The 11,628-nt window shown below is 42.7% G+C and overlaps 1 protein-coding gene across 2 annotated transcripts; it reads left to right on the forward strand.

Annotated features, from left to right (window-relative positions):
• Positions 1–594: 594 nt before the first annotated feature.
• Positions 595–7,247, forward strand: Tent5a (terminal nucleotidyltransferase 5A). 2 transcript variants are annotated; one of them, XM_041679697.1, is made up of 3 exons: positions 595–785; positions 976–1,525; positions 2,596–7,247. In XM_041679697.1, the coding sequence occupies exons 1-3, from the start codon at positions 766–768 to the stop codon at positions 3,370–3,372; spliced, it is 1,347 nt and encodes a 448-aa protein (XP_041535631.1). In that variant the 5' UTR covers positions 595–765; the 3' UTR covers positions 3,373–7,247. The 2 variants fall into 2 exon arrangements, with proteins under 2 accessions (XP_041535631.1, XP_041535632.1); XM_041679698.1 differs by having other exon boundaries at positions 595–730.
• Positions 7,248–11,628: the final 4,381 nt, after the last annotated feature.

An 11,628-nucleotide genomic window follows, 5' to 3' on the forward strand; every position in this document is an offset into this window, starting at 1 on the left:
TCAGGGTCTGTAGTGGAATCAGAGATCTAGCCACAAACGGACATTGTTGGAGGAACCTCCGGGAGACCCAGAGTTGCGCGGCAGTGACGCTCAACACCCGGCCAGAAGCCTAGGCTTGGGAAGTTTCTGGAGTTGTGCGATTTTTAACCCTGATCCAGTTTGGATGACTGATTATCACATTTGGGGCGTTCAAAGTGTCTCCTCTTTGGGGGGTGTGTGTGAGGACGTGCAGAAATAGATAAATCTACACGTATTCGCCACAGGCATCTGCTATTGCACACAGCCAGGGGCTGCGCACCCTGGCCTGCAGCCAGCAGCTCTGAGCTCCGGCGACTGTCCACCCAGCGACTGCCCGCGGGGGTGGCGCTGGGGGCGGTGCCCTATGCAAATGAGTGGGTGTGGCGAGCGCCGCTCTCTGGGGCCCCGGAAGCACGGAGAAGCCCAGTATAAAAAAAGTACTGAAGACATTTCCCTCGCACAATTGCTAAAGCTCCAGAGACGCGAGTCTGCGCGGCGGCATTGGCGGCACCGAGAGCCGCCACCTCCGAGACCACCGCAGCGGGGGCGCGGGCGGGGCGCGGGCGAGGGGCGGGAACGCTTAGGGCGCGGCGGGGGTCTGCGCGGAGAAGTCACGGGCCGCAGCCGGGAGCGCACTCGCAGCTCCTGCGAAGTGTGTCCGCCTCGCGGTTCCACGCTCGCCTGCGCTCCTAGAAGGGGCGGCCGCCTCCAGGTGACACAGACGGGACTCTCGCTTGTGCTTTCCAGATGCATCAGAGATACTTTTGGTGCGGGGCTACTCTGCGGGGCGCGGCGCGCGGTCGGGCACTGGGGTTGGTCGCGGGAGGAGGGCTACTCTGGGCAGCTCCTGGCGGGTCACGAGCGGCGGGGAGGTGGAACCCAGGCCACTCCGAGGACCCCTATCCCTGCACCCGCGTACCTCCCTGCCTTTCTCCTAAACCCACTCTTTCATTTTAGGACTGACCAAGGCCAACTGGCGTTCGGCGGGCACTACATGGCCGAGGGCGAAGGGTACTTTGCCATGGCGGAAGACGAGCTGACCGGCGGCCCCTACATCCCCCTGAGTGGTGACTTCGGCGGCGGCGGCAGCGGCAGCTTTGGCGACCGCTGCTTGGACTATTGCGAAAGCCCCACGGCGCACTGCAATGTGCTGAATTGGGAGCAAGTGCAGCGGCTGGACGGCATCCTGAGCGAGACCATCCCGATCCACGGGCGCGGCAACTTCCCCACGCTCGAGCTGCAGCCGAGTCTGATTGTAAAGGTGGTGCGGAGGCGCCTGGAGGAGAAGAGCATAGGTGTCCGCGACGTGCGCCTCAACGGCTCGGCCGCCAGTCATGTCCTACACCAGGACAGTGGCCTGGGCTACAAGGACCTGGACCTCATCTTCTGCGCTGACCTGCGTGGGGAAGAGGAGTTTCAGACTGTGAAGGACGTCGTGCTGGATTGCCTGTTGGACTTCTTGCCCGAAGGGGTGAACAAGGAGAAGATCACACCGCTCACCCTCAAGGTAAAGCCAGTTGGAGACGGGCTTGGGCACAGCGGGGGTGGGGGGGTGGGGGCTGGGGTTCGGGCAGAAGACAAGCGACTTGCTTTAGCTGTGGCTAGTTTGACCCTGGTGCAGACGCCTTTTTTTTTTTAATCTTTTTTTTTTTTTCACGAGTAAAGTAAGGTGAGAGTATAGTGTGGAGTGTTTTAGTTTTCTGGGAGCTCAACGCCACAACTCCGTGCTTCCTCCTTTGCGTTCCCTTCTCTTCCTTCTCTATATGGTTTAACTCTTGACTTTCCTTCCTGGACTCCTCTCCAGAATACGTTCTGATTGGTGGAAGATTGGAATGATGTAAATACTTTTTTTTTTTTTTGAGTCATCTTGTGATCTAGGCTTTGGGAAAATAGCAGCTTGAAGCAGAATTGAGTCAATGGGTTTTTATTGTATTGGAAAATGTGAATAGGCACCTACCGTGGATTCAACTGACTTCAGCGTTTCAGATATTTAGTGATTCTCCCGGTTAATTTACTGGTTGAAGGTGTAGTAGTATGCCCCCCTTCTGTTTAGGTGGCATTTTTATAATTAATTAAATATGTCTGAAGATAATTCAGTTCCTCTTTAGCTGTAACTGTAGAGTGTCACTGGAGGGCCGCACTAGGGACCGAGAAGAATGATTGCCTAAGGAGAGGGGGAGGAGAAACGGGTGGCTGGAGAGGAGGGTGAGAGCCGAGCCGAACTCAACACTGTCTGTCTTTCTGTGGATTCTGTGTGAATATTGCGCCTATTAGACCATCTTCAAAAAATAACATTTGAAGTCAGACATGACAACAGAGCCTCTTAGTATGCTGCTGCGTCTGCCAAAAGCCTCAAACTATTACTTCTAGTCTCTTTCCCAGACGGCAAAACTACTCGTTAAATGTATTTTTTTTTCCTGTTTTCCTAAGACTGTTTAAGCTTGTAGGTAGTGTTTTGCTGAAACTTGACAAAACAAACAGGAAGGAGCAAAATAATACTCAGCAGGGAAGCTGAGGTGCATTTATTGTCCCCCCCCCAGTTTTGCTCATCTTCTTGTTTTATCTTTTAAATTGTAGGAAGCTTATGTGCAGAAAATGGTTAAAGTGTGCAATGACTCTGACCGGTGGAGTCTCATATCCCTGTCAAACAACAGCGGCAAAAACGTGGAGCTCAAGTTTGTGGATTCCCTCCGGAGGCAGTTTGAATTCAGTGTAGATTCTTTTCAAATCAAATTAGACTCTCTCCTCCTCTTCTACGAGTGTTCGGAGAACCCAATGACAGAAACATTTCACCCCACAATAATTGGGGAGAGCGTCTACGGGGATTTCCACGAAGCCTTTGAGCACCTTTGCAACAAGATCATTGCCACCAGGAACCCAGAGGAAATAAGAGGGGGAGGCCTGCTTAAGTACTGCAACCTGTTAGTGAGGGGCTTCAGGCCCGCTTCTGATGAGATCAAGACCCTCCAGAGGTACATGTGTTCCAGGTTTTTTATCGACTTCTCCGACATTGGGGAGCAGCAGAGAAAGCTGGAATCCTACCTGCAGAACCACTTCGTAGGCTTGGAAGACCGCAAGTATGACTATCTCATGACCCTTCATGGAGTGGTCAATGAGAGTACGGTGTGCCTGATGGGACATGAAAGGAGGCAGACATTAAACCTTATCACCATGCTGGCAATCCGGGTGCTAGCTGACCAAAACGTCATCCCTAATGTGGCCAATGTCACTTGCTATTACCAGCCGGCCCCCTATGTTGCCGATGCTAACTTTAGCAATTACTACATTGCACAGGTTCAGCCAGTGTTCCCATGCCAGCAGCAGACATACTCCACTTGGTTACCCTGCAATTAAGAATCATTTAAAAATGTCCTGTGGGGGAAGCCATTGCAGACAAGATAGGAAAAAAGAAAAAAGAAAAATACAAAATGACAACAACAAAAGGCATGAGCCATCCCTCCTAGGGATGTGTCTTGCGCACTGGGGACATGCTCCTGATTTCTTGGCAATGCTTATGGATCTTTCCATTGGTAAGGGAGCATGATCTCGACTTGTCACCCCCCTTAGCCACCCCCCCTTCGTGGTCTCTACCCAATTGGAGTGTATCTTGAAACAAAAGAGGCCCATTAGTTAAAGCAGCCAGGTCCTCCCAAGATAACAGGGGAATTTTTTAAAAAATGGCTTGATTGTTGACAATATGGGTTTGCAACAATTACTCCCATAGCTCTGCCATAGGCCAGGGGGAAAACTTTTAAGGTGGCATTCACAAAAGGGAAAATACAGAGGAGAAAAGCCTTGTCTCTGAGTTGAGGAGGTCAGGAAGTAACAACACGGGGAAAAGAGGGACGCCTCCTGGGGATCACCATCTGGCTTACAGCAAGTGCTTTCTCTAGAAGATCCCAGTCTCCTTACAGAAACTGCTCAATCCAAATGAACAGTAGTATTTTGATGCTGTTCTCATAACGAACAGTGGAACTTAATGATGACACATTAATTACAGCTTTGTGCATTGCTCGCGTTCTTAAAGTGTGAAGACGCAAGCAAAAACCGTTGTAGCCAAGAGAATGTGCTCAAGGACCAAAGATTTAACAGATAAGAATCCCCAAGGAGAAGAGATAGACTAGGATATATAAAGACTTACTATATTTGTTACACACCAATACACATCAAAGTGCCTGTTGCTTTCAGAGGATTTGAAGTGGAAAAGGTTATTTTACGGTTTAATGATGATTTTATTTTATCAGGGACTCAAGAAAAAAATAAAACAACATATAAGCTTGTGAATGGTGGAGGAAATGCCCTATTTTTCTTGGCAAATACCTATATAAAGTTAATATTGTTTTGTGTGATGTTATCATGGGTATGTGTGAGTATATTGTTTGTGTGTGTATGCACACACATGTATGTGATATGTTTGTATATACACACACACTCCTTTGTCTATGACCTATAAAATAATGTATCAAATAGGAAATTTTAAAATACTGTGCGTTTTATTTTTATTTTTTGGTAGGATCATAGAAGACATGGGCATACTGCAATGACAAATTAAAACCCATATAAAAATAAGACATTGGAGAGAAATGAGTAATATATTTGATAGGAAGAGCAGAGATTATACATTTTTAGTGAGTTTTTTTCTTTTCAGTGAACCAGAGAATTTCACAAATGGGAGAATTTTTGGTAGAACACTTTTTAATTGACTTGACCTGACATTTTGAGAGTCTGAGCCCCTTCCCCTTAAATAAATAGAATCACATGCCTTTAAGGCATAGAAGTTGTGAATCATGGACCAGAGATGGAATAATTAATCCATTACTGCTCAAAAGAATTTCTGGGACCTGAACACTACTTCTTAATATTTAAATGAATATACAAATGAGTGCATTCTGCATTTTGGACCACTAGAATTTAATAAATGTGAAATGACCCTTTTTAAAGAGTATTTGCACAATTACATAAAGTTTATATATAGAATATATATTATATATACATTTTATAAATTTATTCCAATATGAAAAGTTTGATCTGGTTGTCACACTGCATAAAAATATTTAGTACTGTACATTAAATTAAGTCACTTTACATTTGATCAAACCCAACTTCATTTTTTTCCAAGAGACCATTTATATACCTTTGTGACATGAGCTGATATTATGATTATTTCAGCGACAGCTAATCCTAACTCCTGTCCCAGCCCTGTAGACACTGGTCTCTGAAAATACATTTCTAAAAGCATTAGAAACCTTCCCTTCTTATTGTGAAACAATAACATGAACTCCTTAAATCTTTATGAGTGAGTGCTGATTATGATACTTCTTTTGCAGACCCAATCACACGGAGCAAGGGAGAGCATAGCGCTCTCACACTGGCAGTGTGATTGATTTTTTTGTTACCTAGGCATCTCTCAGATTCTCATGGCCAGGTTAGTGTAGGTTAATCTGTCTGGACCGTCCTTCTGTGCGTGTGTATTTGAAGCCTTAACAGGAACCAGATGGGTTTGCTGTAGCAGCTTCCCTGTGAATCCCCACCAAGCTGTCACAGCCCCCAACACTGCCACTCTCTTTTATAGGGAACAATTCCTACACCCCTTTTAGTCCAGTTTCCCTCATCACGGCCCAAGGTTTGAGAAATCCATTGCGAAGTCCCAGGAAACATTGTTCATCTTGCAGAGTGCCTGGCGCTCACCTATCAGAGAAGAGACAGTCCAGTCTGCTTAGCTCTTCTTAGCAAGTTCTTTTGGGCTGCTGGGGTTCAGAGGCTCATCTGGTGACCTGGTTTCTGCTTGTGATAATTCTGCATCCATGAGTTATTCACTGTTTTGAGAAGTCTGGAGATCTCTGGCTCTGCCACGGCAGCAACCTGCTGTTAATTCACAACACAGGTTTTTGTTCCAAGGAGCCATATTAGAAAATATGCCTTTCATTTACTTTCCCAAGTATTTATATTCTTTGCTTGATGATTTTAAGGTTGGTAGCTTAGTTGAAAGTGCCAGCATATGGTATTCAGATAGAACAGGCTGTGTTCAAGACAACTTTCGGCATTTACTTTAACCTTACATAATTTATTTCTATTTGTGCATACTATAGTCCTGTGCATATGTAGTTGAACACACAACAGAATATATGTCTCTCTTTGTGGATGTGTGGCCTATAAAAACCTGAATGTCAGAGCAAAGAACAGCTCTCTGTGTCTGATCAGTGCCTGTGATTTGTTTGCTTTTGTGTTTATCTGCCTAGTGCACTGTTACTTTGAAACAGGAAGAAGTTTTTGCCTTCTGGAGGCTCTTCTCGTGTGTTCAGTCTGGCATGTCAGAGAACACTTAGCCTGTGACTGTGTCCTCTTACGAAGTTTACTTCATCTGCAGTAAATTCAGCTGCCTCAAGAACTCTTACAGCGAGATGGACTTTGAAAAATGGAATTGAGCACTCACTGGCTTTGATATCGTTAGACTGTTTTGACCTGGGTCCAAAAAAACACAAGGATGGCCAGAATATCTGTACATCAAGCCAAGACAAGAAACGAAACGAAAAGTCAACATACTGTGTATGCCACCCCTTTCTGTTCGCTGTCGTTGGTTGCTTTACTGTGCACATCCTCGTTTTCAATGCAATGCTTGATAAATAAATATTGTGAACTATTTTGTAAATGAAATGTATTATGTTGAAAGCTGTCAGCAGCTATCAAAAATAAGCTTTGTTGTGAAAGAAAAAAGTGTGTTAGATAAAACAAAAAAAAAAAAGCCAAAAAAAAACCCAACCCTGTTTTCATATATAGCACCTATTTGAATATACTCTTTCTTTAAGATTTCTTTCAGCATCAACCATTTCAGTGCTGTGGAGGGATCTCCGTGTCACATTTTTGTCATGGTAATGGCTTGCGAGGAAACAAGTGATGGGAGTACCAGATGGGGCATGGTGAGGGGCTTGGGGATACGGCTGCAAACCTTTGCAGACCAATAAGAGGCTATGCTTCCTGTTGACCCTCGCTCCCGCTTCTCCAGACCCATCAACTGCTCTGAGTTGTCCTACCACAGCAAGCTGCACCTCGGGTCACTCTTGGAATGTTTTGACAATATGTGTGTCACAGGCAGTAAAAGGATGGAAAATGGACTCTTCAGAACTGACATGTTCGTATCAGTGCTAGAGGGAACAGATTGTGAATTTTGTTTACAGCATCCAATATTTGGATTTTTGGTTTTGTAAATAAAAAGAAGTTATTTTTTTCTATTGATTAGTGTCTGCTCTCTCTGGTGTTTAATGTGCTAAAGATCATGTCCTCTGAACCCCAAACTGTGTACACTGTTAAGCCTGAGGCATACACGGGAGCCGACCAGCCTTCCAAAGCTATATTGGAGCACAAGATGACAGTGTCCAGCTTCCAGCCAGCCCATCTAAATGACTCAAACAGCTTCAAAAGAAACTAGCTATTCTGTGCCAAAAATTTTTGTCTGGGTATAAACTTAGCAGGGCTAAGTGACCCAGAAGACAGAGCTGTTTTCAGTATCAGTAGAGATTCTCAGCTCTGAATTTCAGGAATCTGGTAGTTCTAAGTAGGCTTCACTTTTGTGAGTAACCCAAAGGCTGTGAATTTATTATCAGTGTTACTTGAATATCATCGGATGCACAGTTATGCTATTTAATAGGTTGTTTAATTTGTATGAGGAATACATATTGCTAATAAAAATGGTAAGAGGAAGTAGAAAAAAGACATTTGTGTGCGTGTGTGTGTATGTGTACGTGTGTACACGCGTGCAAGTTTTCTCTTGGTGCTATGATTACTAAATACCAACCTTTGGGCAAGAACTGATGAACTCTAAAGATTAGTAGGGGTTCTGCACTATTAGTTATAGTTTCCCCTTGTGTAGTTCATAGTCTTGTGCTACAATAGGACATGCTTTTAAGAGATAGGCAAAGCCTTGATGTTGAATAAATCACACGGTTGATGTTGCATCTATGAAAAGGGACACAGTATTAAATCATCTTCTTACACACACACACACACACACACACACACACACACACACAGTTATTTAGGAGGATAATAATGTTTGTGCATTTTTGTGTTAGTTTTTTTTCTTCCTTTGTTACAACTTTTTTCTTCTACAACTAGGCTTTGATGGGTGTTTGGCCCATCATGTAATTTTTTTTAAACAAGGGTTGGATAAGGATAGTATGTATTAAACTCCTCCTAGGCTTGGGTACACCCTGTCATTTCTAGTTGAATTATCAGGCTGCACTCAGCTAACTGGTCCTTTCCTTAGGAACTCTATTCTCTAAATATTCAGTTCCTTTAATAAGAAAAAATGGCAGTAATAATCAAAAGGGAAATTATGCTTGTCTTTGAAATTATTTTGCAGTGGTTAAAACCATTGCATGTTTCTAAAATGAAGCCATAATTTCCTCCTCAGAACCAAGTTTGAAATCAGTGATAGGAATATCCTGAGACCAACTGACAAATGCGTTCAGGCAGGAACAGGGGAACGAAGTCACTTACGAGCCCAGTGGCTCTCACCCAGCAGGGCCTACGTCTTGGTTTCTAATGCTGCACTCCAATAGAAGGAAGCTGAGCTCTTTGGATAAGTGGCCGAATCTAAACCTAGAGAAAGAGAAGGAAATTTATACAGGGAGTACGGGATATATTGTTATTTCAGAAAGAAATTGAAGCTTACAAGCAGGTTATCATGATAGAAGGGGACAGAGCTCTAGTGGATGAAGCCAGAACTTGCAAAGCAAAATCAATAACTAGGATAATAACCAATATCATAAATTATCCATGCAACAGCACTGAAATAAATGAGTAGCTGAATGATTGAGTGAAAGAAGAAAGGAGGCAAATTTCTCATGTAGAGTTCAAAATAACCTTTGTAGATACTACGCATTCAGTGAAGGGAAGCTTAGCTCCACCTCTCAAGTGTGGGCAGTCTTGGTATCTACGTAAGTACTACAACTAGTATGGAGGCCTGAGTAACCTTATATAGGTCAGGTGATTATGGTCAACATCAATAGGGCATACTTATCACCTAAACACAAGGAAAATTTATTCTATTAAGTACCAAGCCAGTCATCCTTCATCACTGAACAAAGAAAATTTGAAAAGTACCCAAAGCAAGAGAATTCACAAAGGAGATATGAAACCAAATGTAATGTGGGTTCCTGGATAAGCACCTGGACCAGAAAACAAAACAACAACAACCAAAAAACAAAGAAAAACCTTCAAGTAGAAACTAAGGGAGTCTGAGTGGAGTATTCTGGAATAGTTGTGTTCTCATACTGGCTTACCAGCTCTGATGAGCATACCATGTTGATGTATGATTTTAACACTAGGGGAAACAGGATATAAGGTTCATGAGATGCAGGGAGATCTCTATGGTTTTTATAGTTTTCTGTAAATCTGAAACTATTCCCAAAATGTTTATGAACAATGAAAAACAGGTGTCCCCTCCTCACTATTTCCAGATAATGACTCCATTCATAAAAACAGTAATGAATTTATGTTGTAGAGGCCATGTACCTGCCATATTGAGATAATGTGAAAAGCTGTAGATAAAGTTATATATATATATAATTTTATGTAGATATAAATTTATGTAGATAAATTATATATATATATAATATGCACATGCATACACACACACACACACACACACACATCTCAAAACTCTTAGAGAAGCCTCACTTGGACATTCCAGTGGGAAAAGAATGAAGTTAAAGAAAGTTTAATCTTTCACTAATGTTTTCCTGTAGTACAGTAAGAGGAATTAATGCTGAAAAGCTGTTTAGGGATTCTTTGCAAGAAATTACGATAAAATTGTTGCTACTGTTACATGTCTAATATTCAGTGGAGTGTGGCAATAGGTTATTATTTGATATTAATAACCAACTCCAAATTTATTGGCTTACTTATGCTTATCGTTTCAGACAGCAGGCTTTCTTGAAGAGGAGGAACACCTATTCTTAGATTTCTTTTCCTAGTGCAGTAACTGCTGTTCGAATCAGGTAAAAAGGGTGACAAAGAGCAGAAAGCAACCATCCATCCCGGTAGCTTATAAAGCTAGCTGAGGCCCAGACTTTCTTGCTTAGGGATGCAATGCACCTAAACTCCAGGGATTTACGAGTGTGCAGTAAGTTGTGGAAAGTCCCACCTGGATCCCCTTGAGAAACTATTGATTTTCTAGCACAGTGTGTACTTATTCGTGATGCTAGGGTTTTGTGGCATCATTTGGCCATGTCATTAGAACTAGACGAAATCCTATTATTTAGTTTTTCTTTTTTAACAAAATTCAGTACAATAGGCTTCACTGGGCATAGTGAATAATGCTGTTTTTTTCTATGCATTCATTCACAATTATTTAGGCTCTGGGGTTTCTCTATATCTTTTCAAACAAGGCCAAAGAGATCATGGTTTATGTATTCTTCATTTTAATGGGAAGAGTTAAAATCCATTAAAATTGTTTTATACTGTTCTAGGAGCCAGGCAGCACAGAAAAGAAGAGAGACAGATCAAGTTAAGTGAAAGGCATGAAGCTAGAACTGTCAGATTTAGAAATAAAGATACAGGAAGCCCTGAGTGTAGTCTTCACAAACTGCCTATCAATAGTGATCTTTTACAAAGTGTATACCATGAACTATTTGGCTCGTTTTCGCACTAAAGTCATCATGCTTACATGAATCTGAAAGTCAGACTTTACTGAGAGTTGCATTTCATGAGGCAAATGGGAAACCCACTTAAATTCACACAATTGGGCACAAAGTTTTGTACGGTTTGAGTAAAGGGTATTTGGCAGTTTAATGCCTAACATTTATGTATCATCAACACTACATCTTCATAGAGCACCCCAAAGTCGACCTTCTGAAAAATGGCTCATTCATTCATTTTAATAGTTAATGAATGTTCTTTATGTATTATTTAGTTTTTTGCTGAGTTCTGAGATGGACCCAGAGGTGGAAGGTCCTTAGTTACTTTTCTCATTACTGTAACAGTATACCTGGCAGAAAACTTCCTATCAGAGGAAGAGTTGATTTGGGCTGACAGTTAAGAAGGGATACATGCCATTCAAAGTGGTGGGAAACGCAGTGGGTGAAGGAGGCAGCTTATAGCACAGTTTCATTAAGGAAGCAGAGAGCGGACAGGAAGTGGGACAAGAGAAAATCTTAAGCCTATACTAGAGCTATCCACTTCCTCAAAACAACCTTTACCTCCCAAGGTTCCAGAACATTCCAAACCTGTGCTACCAGTTGGGGAGTAAGTGTTCAAAGACAAGTTTATAGGGATATTCCACATCCACATCAAAATACACTTTCAACGACTCACTTTTCACATAAGATAACTAAAGACTGAAGCCCTAATTGTAAACTGGAAGGTCAGAGGTGTTGTCACTTGTCTCCACATACAGAAAACGGTATCTGGAGAAGGTAGCAGAGAAGTGAGCTTAGCTTGGTTGTGGCAATTGTTACATAGTGTCTACATATCTCAAAGTAACACAACGCGCACTTATAATGCACGCAGATTTTGTTTGTGTTTTATTACCTAAATAAGGTTGAGAGTGGGATTATTGAAAGGTTTGCTCCTGTTTTGTAGAAGGTTAGGTTCCTTTTTCCCGGAGGACTC

This window comes from Microtus oregoni, unplaced genomic scaffold, assembly GCF_018167655.1.
Source record: "Microtus oregoni isolate MIOR12 unplaced genomic scaffold, Mior012 000032F_ref0000030, whole genome shotgun sequence".
Classification (NCBI taxonomy): Eukaryota; Metazoa; Chordata; class Mammalia; order Rodentia; family Cricetidae; genus Microtus; species Microtus oregoni.

Excerpts from the sequence above, each read along its gene's own strand:
- Tent5a (XM_041679697.1), top strand. The coding sequence starts at position 766 with ATGCATCAGAGATACTTTTG. Across the intron at positions 786-975 it reads ATGCATCAGAGATACTTTTG|GACTGACCAAGGCCAACTGG; the intron begins GTGCGGGGCTAC and ends CTTTCATTTTAG. Across the intron at positions 1,526-2,595 it reads TCACACCGCTCACCCTCAAG|GAAGCTTATGTGCAGAAAAT; the intron begins GTAAAGCCAGTT and ends TTTAAATTGTAG.